Source organism: Centroberyx gerrardi, chromosome 13 (genome assembly GCF_048128805.1).
Source record: "Centroberyx gerrardi isolate f3 chromosome 13, fCenGer3.hap1.cur.20231027, whole genome shotgun sequence".
NCBI classification, from domain to species: domain Eukaryota; kingdom Metazoa; phylum Chordata; class Actinopteri; order Beryciformes; family Berycidae; genus Centroberyx; species Centroberyx gerrardi.
In genome coordinates, this window is record NC_136009.1 from 14,346,342 (window position 1) to 14,359,138 (window position 12,797).

At 43.4% G+C, this 12,797-nt stretch overlaps 1 protein-coding gene across 3 annotated transcripts; it reads left to right on the forward strand.

The window, feature by feature from the left end:
* Nucleotides 1-498: 498 nt before the first annotated feature.
* Nucleotides 499-12,764, forward strand: gpsm2 (G protein signaling modulator 2). 3 transcript variants are annotated; one of them, XM_071926915.1, is made up of 16 exons: nucleotides 499-678; nucleotides 1,150-1,188; nucleotides 3,596-3,964; nucleotides 6,247-6,468; nucleotides 6,552-6,687; nucleotides 6,823-6,962; nucleotides 7,138-7,261; nucleotides 7,426-7,541; nucleotides 8,051-8,206; nucleotides 9,256-9,364; nucleotides 9,695-9,824; nucleotides 9,934-10,010; nucleotides 10,239-10,427; nucleotides 10,519-10,678; nucleotides 10,798-10,988; nucleotides 11,778-12,764. In XM_071926915.1, exons 3-16 carry the CDS (start codon nucleotides 3,900-3,902, stop codon nucleotides 11,958-11,960), a joined length of 1,998 nt encoding a protein of 665 aa, XP_071783016.1. In that variant the 5' UTR covers nucleotides 499-678; nucleotides 1,150-1,188; nucleotides 3,596-3,899; the 3' UTR covers nucleotides 11,961-12,764. The 3 variants fall into 3 exon arrangements, with proteins under 3 accessions (XP_071783016.1, XP_071783018.1, XP_071783017.1); XM_071926917.1 differs by lacking the exon at nucleotides 3,596-3,964; XM_071926916.1 differs by lacking the exons at nucleotides 499-678; nucleotides 1,150-1,188; nucleotides 3,596-3,964 and adding an exon at nucleotides 6,010-6,121.
* Nucleotides 12,765-12,797: the final 33 nt, after the last annotated feature.

A 12,797-nucleotide genomic window follows, 5' to 3' on the forward strand; every position in this document is an offset into this window, starting at 1 on the left:
AGCTAGCTAGCAAGTAGCAGCAAAGACTCCGGGCGAATCAACTTCATACCCTGCTGCTTTTAGTAAGGCTTTTCGGGTGTGATGCTTTTGACTCAGACCAGTTAGATGATCTGATTTCTGCATCATGCCGGCGCAGGTTCACTTTGAACCCTTACCTCCCTCAACTGTCTGTCAGTGAATACACGGTATGCAAATCCCAAGTGCTACATCGGCTGCCTGGAAATAAGTTACTTACTGCAACTCAGTTTGCATGCAAAAAAAGTTTTCAAAATTTCAAACGAGGTAAAGTTAGCCGCTGTTTGCTAACTCTTAACTAGTTGGCACTGACAGCTGAATGTTAGCAACACGTCACTCTCTCCATTCTATTCAAATCCTATTGGTCCAATGACAGTTATCTGGGCGTGGCTATCTTTGAATGTAGTCCTCTGATTGGCTGCTTGGCTAAAAACAGTGAGTACAGCCGCAGGGTTTCTTCTTACTCATCGAAGTTTAAGAAGTTTCACAATATACTGTGGAAAAGTGTAGGGATAATGTAGTGTTAGGCTGGTTATAATACAGTTTATATCTAGACTTAACCATCAGCTGTCCGTTTTTGGAAATATAACAAGGTTAGTATTCTGCCAGAAAGCAAAGAAAAGAAGAAGAGAATCCACCATTGTTCGAACTGGATCGTCTAACGTAAGTTTAGCAGCTAACAAGCTAACTAACGTTAGCTAGATGTGATGCACTGTGCGTTTGTTATCACCCATGCTTTGAACTAACGGCAGTTTGGTTTAGCAGACCATTGACTGAGAAAACTACACATCAGTAAAGTCTTGTGTTAACAATCTCCAACCTCAGTCAAGCAACCTAAACGAAGAGTAAAATCTGTATGAACTGATGTAGAGACCGAGACAGCGATGTGTCCTGGCTGTGACAGTCCAACCATTATGATTAATCACCTTGAGTTCGGATAATCAATAAAGTTACTATTTGTTACGATTATTACTGACGTTAGTACTGATATGTAAGGGCACAATGAGATTCAAATCAATGTGTGTCTGAAAAGTAATTTCTCTTGCATGTTGAACAGAGTAGCCAAATGTTGCAACACCAATTCTTATTCAGATGTACTTTGATGTATTCATGATCATGATACTTTCCCTACAGGCTTCTCAGATTCCCTGTCCCTATATTGAAGAATTACCGGTAAGTATCCTAGTAGTTATTTGTTGTATGTCTTCCTTTTGTTTTGGTGCGGGGTTTGCTGGTGCAATGCTGTAATGCTGAGTGCTGTTTCCATGTTTTGATTTGGTTCTCAGAGGTTGTGGTCATTTCAGTGCATCAATGGGCTGTAGGCACAAAGAAAATAGATCACATCTACTGTGTGTTTAGGATGGCATCATGTCCTGTTTGTGACTGAAAGAGTCAGTGATCACCTCCTGTGAAGCTGTCATTAAAAGACAACCTCTTGTTTCCTTTGACTGCCCTTAGTCATGGATCACTTGTCCCTTTTACACACTTACTCATGCACACTGTAGCTTTGTGACCAGGTCTCTGAGAAACACACCCATTTGGCATACAATACTGGAAAAGGCTGCACCAACACTGGCAGTCGTTGATTGCTGATTATAAACATATGCAGGGATATGTACTGCACAGACTCCCAAAGCCCCGGGCTTTACTCTGGATTATGCCTGTTCACATTCACCTACTGCAGTAGCAGGAATAACAGGCTGAGCAAAAAGACGGTTTAGTTCTCATGACATTTTTTTTTTCAGGCAGATTGATTAAAACACAAGGACTTAAAATATCAGAGCTTTGTCTATTTCGGTACAGTACATGGATTATTGCGGAATACAAGACTCAGTGGAAATGTACCATCGCAGCAAAGTGTGTCAGATTCTAAAGTCATCTGGGTGTGATCAGCACTTTAGCTACAGCTGGTTTAGCTCTTGACTAATACTGTAGGTCTAGGCAATGCAAAAGTGACACACAACAGATACATGCAGAGGCACACACAGACAAATGTATATGCATGTAAACACACACACACTGTATACATACATACACCTATTGGTGTATCATCTAGTAAGCTCTGAAGTGTAAAATGTCCCTTAAGTCCAAATTTTACTGTTTGATGTCTACTGCAGTTTATGCTTCAGCTCAACTTTACAAGCCTTATTCTCAGATGAATGGGAAAGGCTGATATCAACAAGGCCTGATTGAGTTGTTGCATGTTTGTCACAACAAGAATGGTGTTCTAGTGTAGGCTTCGTAGTCTTGGATTTGTTGTTGTTGTTGTTTGGTCTTTTGCTTGTCATTTGTGTTTTAAGCTTCAGTGCAACTCTTCTTACAGTATGAGTTCAGTGCTGATGATCTTGGTTTTACCTTTTGATAATACATGTAGATCAGTGGTCTTAATCTGAGGTGCTTTGTGAATACAGGCCCTGGTTAGTTGTTAGGTAGGTAGAACTAGGCCTGCATTCACAAAGTATTGTAAAGTTGGCATACTGATCTGACACCATTTTGACTGGTAACTATTTTTAGAAGCCTGATAATTACAGGCTCATGTTTGTGGTGATAATCTTAGCTGGTCACTCATGCTGTCTGTGATGTGGACAGTGACAAGACTTTTGCAGCCAAACAATATCTCATATAGCTGGCTGATATTTTGTTGATGATTGGAAAATGCTAAGCAAAATGGGGAGACAATGAGAAGTATGTAGATAATTGTATGTGGATAATTCACAATGCCTAATCTATGATCATATCTAAAATGTAATGCAGTTCGACTGCAAAGTTACAGTATGCCTCAACTAAGATGCCCTAAAAATCTATTAGAAAAATTAAAGATTCCTTCTTAAAGTTTTTATGAACGTACAAATGAGAATAGTAGCCTCTGCTTATTTATCACCTCTACATTTTTTAGCTGTTATTTTGTTGAAAGAATCAGCCCAGTTTGCAAATTTCTGGTCTGCTCCATTTCCCACTTTGTGTGTGCGAAGGGGAGGGAGGGGCTGGGGGGCTAAACTTGGGGGACAAGTGGGTGTGGTTAGAATGACCTCATGTGGGAATGAGGCAATGGTTGGCTCTGGTCTTTCCTTGGTCTATTCTATCTTATCCATGTAGCTTGCTTATCATTGTCCTTGCCTCTGGTGGAAATTACATGCACACTGTGAGTTCCTCTAATTCCTGTTTTTTTGCAAGTGGTGTCTGGACTATTTCACCTCTTTGTTTTAATTTAGTGACCTTCTTCTTCATGAATCATGCAGCAAGTTGTCGGTTGTCGGTTGTTTTCATTGCCTACCTGTGATTTGCATTTGCACACTCTGGAAGTGATCTCTTCCCTGCATCTCTGCTTGCTTAGGCTACATCTCAAGGCATTTGTAGCTCGCTCACCTTGTAAATAGAGCTCACACACCTTCCAACTCTGGATGAATTGAGTCACTGCCTTAGAGTGACAGCTTGCGTGTGATTGACCCCATTCATTCTCACCCCACTCTCTCACTTCCTGCCTGCCCTGCTTGTGTGCGCTGCTGTTTGGTTGGTGTTGCCATGGCATCGTGTGGCCAGAATGAGGCTTCACATTCAGCATCTTGTGTTCTCTTCACAGAGGGCCGCTGAGGAGAGATCGCGGGGCAGTGATGCAAAACATACAGTAAACGAACGCAGCCCTACGGACTGACGCTCAAGACTCTGCGGCTGTCTTTCACTCATGGGGTTTTCTTCCCCCTGTCTACATTCAGCAGAGGGACAATCTCAAACTTGACCAAAAAGGGTGACTTTTAGTTCAGTGCTGCTCTTGCCCACCTCGCTTCAGCCAAAGAACTTTTTTTTTATCTTGTTAACTGTTGTTTTTAAACGCAACCATTTTTTCTGGATATAAATCGGGAGTTTCCCTCATATTATGCTCTTCAATGGATACCAGTGGTTCAATGGGTAGCATTCGGAAAGAGGAGCAATCCTTTCATGTCCGCTACAGGTAGGCATCTCTCATCTCTCGACTAAAGTATGGTTGTGGAGAAGATGGCATGGCTCTGTTTTCCACTTTTTCCTTTTTGTTTTTCCATATTAGTTTTAGATGGGACTGTTAATGAAATGATTAGATGATGGTTAAAAGAGAAAAAGCTCTTCTATTTTCATACTTGTTAATGCTTGTTACACAAGATGAGGTACTTTTCCATTTGTTGTAGCCTAGTTGAGGAAATAATGGCATTATGAGTAATATGGAGTTGAAACTTGAAGCTTAAAGGTAAATTCAAGAGTTCAGAGTGAGTGGGGGTTGCTTTTCACAGCGCTTCCTGTGAGTTTGTTGACTAAAGGCAGGTTAGTGACTTAAATAGGCATCACCCAGCTGTCCCCACTTGCCCAGGTAAAGAGCACTGGCAGCAGGTGTGACCTGCCAAACACAGGAAGACCTGCTCCAGCTATAGCATCAATATTTAACAAGCCCCTGAAAAATTCATCACTGCTTGCTTTGTTTTGTTTTTTTGACACACAAGTTTATCCTACTTTTTGGGATGGAGCATACATCTGCTTGGTGGAACTACTAGCAGGGCAATTATTCTCAATGAAGTGAGTCCATTAGATTAATTTACAGTGACCACTTGTGTCTGACATGTCTAATAAAGCTCCTTAACACCAGCCAGCTCGGTAATCTGTGGGGTGTGTGCACTCTACTCCTGTAATCTCAGGTGACCAGGTCAGAAGAAAGAGCTTGAGAGAAAGACAAGCAGATTATCTGAGAAAATGCTGATTCAGGAGGTTCCTTGCTGCCCTGCGGTTGGGGTTAATACCATGACAATATCACAGGCTTCACCTTGAAAGCTTTTACTATATGTGGTGCAAAATGTCTTTGTGACATAAAATGACCAGTGGTTTTGTTACAGGAAAGGAGCGCTATCTTTTGACCTTTATTTAGATTTGATTGAACACCCAACAAGATCCTCATCATCTTCTTTCAGTATAGGCTAGTAAGTTGGGTCTGAGTCCATCTCTCAATGCTTCAGAGACAGAGAAGGAGCTGCAGCCTGGAAGTTTTCCCCAGTGGAAGCCTCTGTAGATGCCTCTCAGATGTTCCATGTGCTGTTGTTGTTGTTGTAAGACACGAAAAGCCGGCAGGTAGGCTAGTATTTACCAAAGCTAGAGTGGTGTCGTGTGTTGTTACTTTGTAGTAAACAAAAGGTGGGCTTTTCTAATTTAAGGCCTAAGACTAATGTTTCCATGATCTTTACCAATTATTCAGAACACCATTTTTGACAAAATTATAGGCTAACTGAATGAAGAAACAAGCTACCTTGTTGGGACTGTTATGTTATTTCTATGTCATTTCAGTAGCACACCATACACTGTGTAGCCTATTACTTTGTGTGAAGCAGCCCAGATTAGCCTATGCCTTTGTGGCTCTCTGCGGTCAGTTTTCTTTGAGAGCTTCCAGACAAAACACTGGGTGGGCACAGGAGGAAAGCTTGAAGTAAACAAATTGAATAGACTTTGTGTGAAGCTAATCTCATCCCCAACAAAATAGTGGGTTGGCTTGCTCAAAACCAAAAGTTGGCACGCCTGTAACAATTTTTGCTGTGCACAAATTCACCGCTTAATCTGCTATTAATCCATCTGCAGAAAATCCATCTGCCATTGTGGATACTCCTCTGGCCTGACCTAGGCACACTGCAGCCTAACCTCATTTCCAATGCCATGAGGCTTAGCTACTCTGTGGTCATAAGGAACAACACAAAATATTCAAACAATTTCTGGTACTTAATCTAGCTTAATATGTTTGTAATAAAGAGGGGAATGGTGAACATTAGTGCTCTATAACATTTCTACCCAGTCTAAGCTTGAGTGTACAAGGAGCCCACTTTACTGTCTTGGCCATGCCAAAAGGATGTGAGACCTACCATGATAAACAAACCCAGCTAACTTGGGCCATTGTTCTCTGAAGGTGGAAGGAAGTAGCTAAACAACATTCCCTGTTGAAAGCTCTCCTTAGAAAGAGATTTTGTTCCTTGGTTGTGAGAGGAGTCCAATCAGTTGGCCATAGGTTACAGCCAAAGACTTTCTGTTTTTCTTCAACTTCTTCAGCTCTGGTTCTCGGTTTATGCATGTGGATTGTAGTTACTTTGGAACTACTCAACGAGTGAGTAAGCTGATTTTTTTCCCCCTGAAGCTTAGCCAGCGCAAACAGCAGACCAAAGCCTTGTTTGTGCTTGACACTTGAGTGGAATTTTTGTTGTGTAAGCGGTACGTTTCTGTCTGCTGTAGGATGGAGGCGTCCTGCCTGGAGCTGGCCTTGGAAGGTGAGCGGCTCTGTAAGGTGGGCGACTACAGAGCCGGCGTGTCCTTCTTTGAGGCTGCCATCCAGGTGGGCACAGAGGACCTGCAGGTGCTGAGTGCCATCTACAGCCAGCTGGGCAATGCTTACTTCCATCTGCACGACTACGCCAAGGCCCTGGAGTTCCACCACCATGACCTCACCTTGACCAGGTTAGAACTTCACACATCTTGCCCTAACTCTGCGAACAGGTTTGTACTTTCTTTATCCTACTCACTTACTATGTCTTACATAGGACAATTGGCGACCTGCTTGGAGAGGCCAAAGCCAGCGGAAACCTTGGCAACACGTTGAAGGTGCTGGGGCGGTTTGATGAGGCTGTGGTTTGCTGTCAGAGGCACTTGGATATAGCGAGGGACATCAGTGACAAGGTGAGGCAGCAGCATATACAAGCACATTAGTGAATGATGCAGAGAATGGCACTAAACTGTGCTGGTACTTTGTAGATCCTGTAGATTGGGTGGAGTTTCAGGACTTCAGGACATTTTCCCCTGTGTATGTGTTAGGTGGGTCAGGCGAGAGCGCTGTATAACTTCGGGAACGTGTACCACGCCAAGGGCAAAAGTATCTGCTGGAGCGGAGCCGAGCCTGGGGATTTTCCAGAGGAGGTCATGACGGCACTGAGGAAGGCGGCTGAGTACTACGAGTAAGTCACTGTGTGCAGTGCTGGTTAGTGTGTGTGGGTGTTTCAACAGTAGTAAGCGTGCCTTATACTGAATACACTAATAATAACATGCCTCACCGCGAACTATTCTAATCGGATATCTATATCATAGAAATTAGTTGCTGTCTGACCATTCGGTTTCATCTGGATTTTGCAGGGCGAACTTGGCCATAGTGAAGGAGCTTGGGGACCGGGCTGCCCAGGGCCGAACCTACGGCAACCTTGGCAACACTCACTACTTGTTGGGAAACTTTCGCAATGCTGTGGCTTCGCATGAACAGGTGCAGTATAACCCTGAAAACCCTTTCCTTATCAAAAGACGTATTTCAGTCCATAGAAAAGCTTGATAAGCATTTGACTCAATGACAATCTACTATTACAGTGACTAAAGTTAATGAGAGAAATGTTGAAATGCATGTGTGTGTGTTTTCATTTCTTTACTCAGCGCCTGCTCATAGCCAAGGAGTTTGGCGACCGCTCGGCAGAGAGACGGGCTTACTGCAACCTAGGGAACGCCTATATATTTCTGGGGGAATTTGAAGTGGCAGCTGAGCATTACAAGTAAGCCAAACCCATTAGGCCCCAGCCCAGGCATTCATCTCCTGTTAATGAAGTTTGCCAGCTCCAGCTCACAGGCCAACTGAGACAACAACAGAGGAGTCTTAAGTCTCTGTCTGGAGTGTCTAACACAGCCAGTTTCACAGGGTTTAGTTTGGTCAGACATGGCAACCACATCAGTTCTCCAATCCAAAATCAAAAACCACATTACAGTGTCAAGAGGGCCAACTGACAGAGACAATGCAGTGTGTGTGGAATTAATAAAAATTCTCCATAGTCTTGAATAAATTAACAGCTTGTTTTTTTTCTCACTAGGCCTCTTTAAAACAGATCTCTGATGACTGTAAAAGCAAAAGAAAAAAAAAAGAAAAACCTTTCCTTGACTATATTAGACCAGCTGCTATATTACCAACTTGTCTTCTGAGAAAGTAGGCATATACCACGGAAAGCCAGAGTCAAATATTGAGGCGTCACATCAGTTTGTTGAATCAGTTTGTCTGATTGTTTGTCAGGAGGACTCTGCAGCTGGCGAGGCAGTTGAAGGATCGGGCTGTGGAGGCCCAGGCCTGCTACAGTCTGGGCAACACCTACACACTTCTCCAGGACTACGAGAGAGCCATAGACTACCACCTCAAACACCTCATCATAGCCCAGGACCTCAACGACAGGTACACACACACAGCATTATTACTTTACTAAACACTTACAGTACGTCAAAGGAGTTTGGACCATTTATTGCAAGAAATGGTTGTACAGTTGTATTTCCCAAAAAAGGCTCTGCTCTTGAGGATTCCTACCCCAAATAAATTGAAGCAGCATGTGAGAGATTCTGCGAGGAGCGCAGTAAAACCCCAAGGCGTATTAGATATGTCATCCAATAATATGGAAACCAACATAAAACCAGACATAATTCAGAGCTTGCACAAGTGTCCTGGTACAGATAATAGTAGCAAGAGGTTAGGGTGGCAGAGGGATTTTTTGCAGCAGCCTTTGTCAACAGCAGCAGTGGCGCGAATAATCAGTAGAGTGAGCTGTCAGATTATAAAGGCCGCCTCATTGACGTGTTTGAATGTGATTGGTGATGGTAAGAGTCATCTGATCAATATCAAATCAATCTGATTACGTAGAGTCTAACTAAAGTAAAACACTACGAAACATCCTATGACATTAACCTCAGAAAAAAGAGAATTGTCGATTTAGCGCCTTAAACATTGGCAGTTCAACATATGCACTTATATATGGAGGTTATGCCTGGTATTATTGTCTTCTATCTCAAACAACCCCTAGATATCAGTTAACATCTCAAAACATGTTTTAGTGTTTCTCGCCCCTTTAACAAGGCACCAGTGGTTGTCCACTGGAATGGAAACCATAACCATGATGTTAGCCGTGAGCCAATGTATTATCAATCTCAACAACCAGACATGATCCCAAGTTAGTATTTACATGGAATGAAAATATCTGTAACGTCGCCTGAGATTCCTTTTCCCACTGTCATCAGGCCCAGACAATCATCCAAAATCATTTTTGACAGTGCATGCAATTGAGCTTGTCATCTAGGAGATGAATGGATCAAAACCATGTTATTACAAAGCACACTCACTGTAGCAAATCTTCATGCTGATGTTTCCTATATTTTGACTATACCTTATATATATATATATATATATATATATATATATATATATATATGGCATTGGATGTGTATTTGCTGCAGGATTGGGGAGGGCCGTGCCTGTTGGAGTCTGGGAAATGCTCACACAGCGCTGGGGAACCATGACCAGGCCATGCACTTTGCTGAGAAACACCTGGAGATCTCCAGAGAGGTACATACAAAACACAAACGAAAATTTTGCTTCTCCACCTTAGCCTACAGTAAAACCTTATTTATCATAGCCTCTGACTTCATATTGAACAAATATGTAGTGATGCGAAAACAACATTCTAGTAAGTGCACATTTTTTTATTTCCTGGTTGATGCATGCAATAAATAGAACTCTCCAGAGGGTGTTAGGTGCGTGCATGTTAGTTTTTGTTGCTTGGGATTTAAGGCATCAATGGTAGAGTTGTACTTTGCAGTAAATTCCACAAAACAGGTAAAGAAATCCTTCAGTGCTAATGTTAACTTCTCCATCTGTGTGGTGTGTTTTTTCCAGACTGGAGACCGGAGCGGGGAGCTGACTGCTCGAATGAACGTGTCTGATCTCCAGATGGTCCTGGGTCTGAGCTACAGCACAAATAACTCCACTCTATCAGAGAACAAGGAGATAGACTACAACCTGCATGGTACAAAAACTGTATAATCACACATCCTGAACTCTGAATTAACAGTTATTAGTGGTGTTTTGACAGTGTGGTACGTATTCCAGGTATTAACAGTGGTTATGTGTTTCAGGAGCAAGGCCCAGGATGAGCAGGAGACACAGCATGGAGAACCTGGAGCTGATGAAACTCACTCCAGACAAAATGAATGTAAGAGCTGCACATGAACTTCACATTCCACTCACACACATTATGCTCCCTCACTGCACATTGTGAGTCACGCCTTGCTGCCAAACCAGATTTTTCCAGATGTTTTATGACCATAGATAATTAGAACATTTATCTTATCCCTATTTTGTATTTCTTCCTATCAACTCCTTTCCCCCCATCGTTTCCATTCTGCGTCATGTTAATGCGGGTCATTCCTGTGTGTCGAAGGGTCAGAAGTGGAACAGCGACATCCTGACCAAACAGTCCAAGCCCAGCCTGGCTAAGACCTCCTCCAAGCTGTTCTTTGTCAGCCGTCTGCGCGGGAAGAAACATAAGGCTGGTGGCTCCAGTAAGGTCCTCCAGGACACCAGCAACACCCTGGATACCAACCAGACCGCTGCACAGGGACCGCAGAAGGTATCGCAGCACAGGGAGCCTTGGACCCATACCACACACGTGCCTAGGTCCCATTCATTCCATTAATTTTGGTCTATTTCTTCTTCTTTAGCGAGTCAGTCCTGACATGCTCGGAGACGAGGGCTTCTTTGACCTGCTCAGCCGTTTCCAGAGCAACCGTATGGACGACCAGCGCTGTTCAATACAAGATAAGGGCAGCAGGCTGTCACTCAACAGCGGCCTAGAGACGCCTCCCACAGCCATCAGGAAATGTGAGTACACACACTAAATTTAACCAATCCCACAACAAAACTTCATTTTCAGACTTGTATAACATTCCTCTTCTTGTCCTCTTCTGCCCCTTCTCTGATCCCCGCCATCTCGGCCGTAGCTGTGTCAGAGTCTGCGAACGTTTCGGGCGCCCAAGGCCGGCGGTTAGAGGAGTCGGCAGCAGCGGGGGGGAGCTTGCCCGGCCTCAGGCTCAATCAGCACAGCAGTCAGGCGGTGCTCAGCCACCTGATGGCCAACGCAGACAACGCCGAGCCCGACGACGACTTCTTCGACATGCTCGTGAAGTGCCAGGTGGGCCATACCTGTATTTTGACCGTATGTTTAGTGCTTGAGGAAAAAAGCTCAGTGTATGCATTAGGGCAGTTTTTCCTGTGTTTTTTTTCTAGATGAGTGGGTGGGTGGGTGGGAGTAATATTGTTTCTGAGACCCAGGTTCGCTCCAGGGCCCAATGTAGGATCAGTTCCAGTAGATCTTTGGCTCTTATATGGATATTTAGGATTTATCTGGACAGGCTGAGCAATGAGGTCAGATGATGTTGATGATGAAGTTTTGTTGTATTTATATTTTTCTAGCCATGGGAGTCATTTAACTGAATGTAAAGGAAACACAGCATAAGGGTGTTTGTTCTCTAACAAATGACTAAAAACTACAAAGCAACTTTTCACCTTGAGGCAGGAAATGTATTTAGTCCCGCCCTCATTTGGTCAAGTTCCCGCCCCAACACCTGTCACTCATCTTGATGAGCTGTTTACTTTGAAACGGCATCTAGCCTGAGGCTGAGGTAACCAGACGTGAAACAGACGTGAACACAGCCAATCTGTATTAAAATATAATGTTCAGCCATGTTTTTGAATGGGTCTTGTCTGCCACACGTTTAGCTTCACTGTTCTTTCGTTTCTTACTAGTTTCTGCCATTGTTGTTGTTATGATTTCCCTGCACTTAATAGCCATAACCGGGCTCACCACTGGCCGCTCCCGTAGCAACTGGTATACTCCCAAATGCAGCACCATATCTGACTCACTCTCTCCGTTTCTCTCTGTCTCCTCTCTCTCATATCGTCCTTCCTCTTTCTGTACCAGGGGTCCCGTTTGGATGACCAGCGCTGCGCCCCCCCTCCTCCCCCGGCCCGTGGGCCCACCGTACCTGATGAGGACTTCTTTAGCCTCATCATGCGCTCGCAGGCCAAACGAATGGACGAGCAGCGTGTCACCCTGCCCTCCGCAGCAAGCTGTACAGCCAGGCCCAGCTCCAGCTCCAACTGACCCGCGCCAGGGAACAGGGCTTCGACTGTGGGTGAAACACCAAGGAGACCGGCCCCCGTGGGTGAACCAAACACCTAGAGGGACCTGTTCTCATGAAGATGGCGACGATATTGACTCTGTACCAGTGGATGGTCACACTATCAGTTATTAACAACTGTCAAGTGTGAGAAAACCTTGTGTGTCTATATATTTGTCCTTATGGGCAATACAAAGCACTGCCAGCATTATGTAGTACAGTAGGGGAAAAAGCTCACTTGGAGTGTGGTTCAGCAGATTGAATCATTAAACTAGAACTGGATTCGCAGAACTTGCACAATACAAACACACAGTAGTATCAGGGACAACAGTATGTTTTTTTTATCCTTGTTTTTAATGATTCTGTATTCCTTTTGAATTTCATACCACCAAAAGTGTATCTATAGATACACAATTATGTTTGTATTTATTGTACTTTTGATGATTGTTTTATGGTTCTGTAAGCTGCCGTCCTACCACTCTTTATTACTTAATGTGGCTTTACTCACAATGGTGTCTATGAATCAGTATGGACACAAAGGTACAGCACTCTTTCCATGTATTTTAATTGTTTGTATGTCAGGTTTTGGTTTGATTTACAGTAGCAGTGACCTAGGTCAGATAAAGGAACTTTAAAAAGGCGGTTTCAGACAAACAGTCTTTGACAAAAGAAAGAATTTAACCATTGTACAGGCCCTTATGCTCTTTTATACTACATATATTTTGATTGAGGTTAAAGGGAATAAAGCCTCATTTATTTAGTGTAGTAATATGTTGTATTGCCTTTTTTTTAAATGTTCAAACTAAACTCCTGTGTCTCAT

What these genes read in the sequence shown, in the direction of transcription:
- gpsm2 (XM_071926915.1), top strand. Translation starts at nt 3,900, where the DNA reads ATGGATACCAGTGGTTCAATGGGTAGCATTCGGAAAGAGGAGCAATCC. An exon ending in GTGGCAGCTGAGCATTACAA is followed by an intron (nt 7,542 to 8,050) that starts GTAAGCCAAACC and finishes ATTGTTTGTCAG; the next exon opens with GAGGACTCTGCAGCTGGCGA. An exon ending in CTGCACAGGGACCGCAGAAG is followed by an intron (nt 10,428 to 10,518) that starts GTATCGCAGCAC and finishes CTTCTTCTTTAG; the next exon opens with CGAGTCAGTCCTGACATGCT.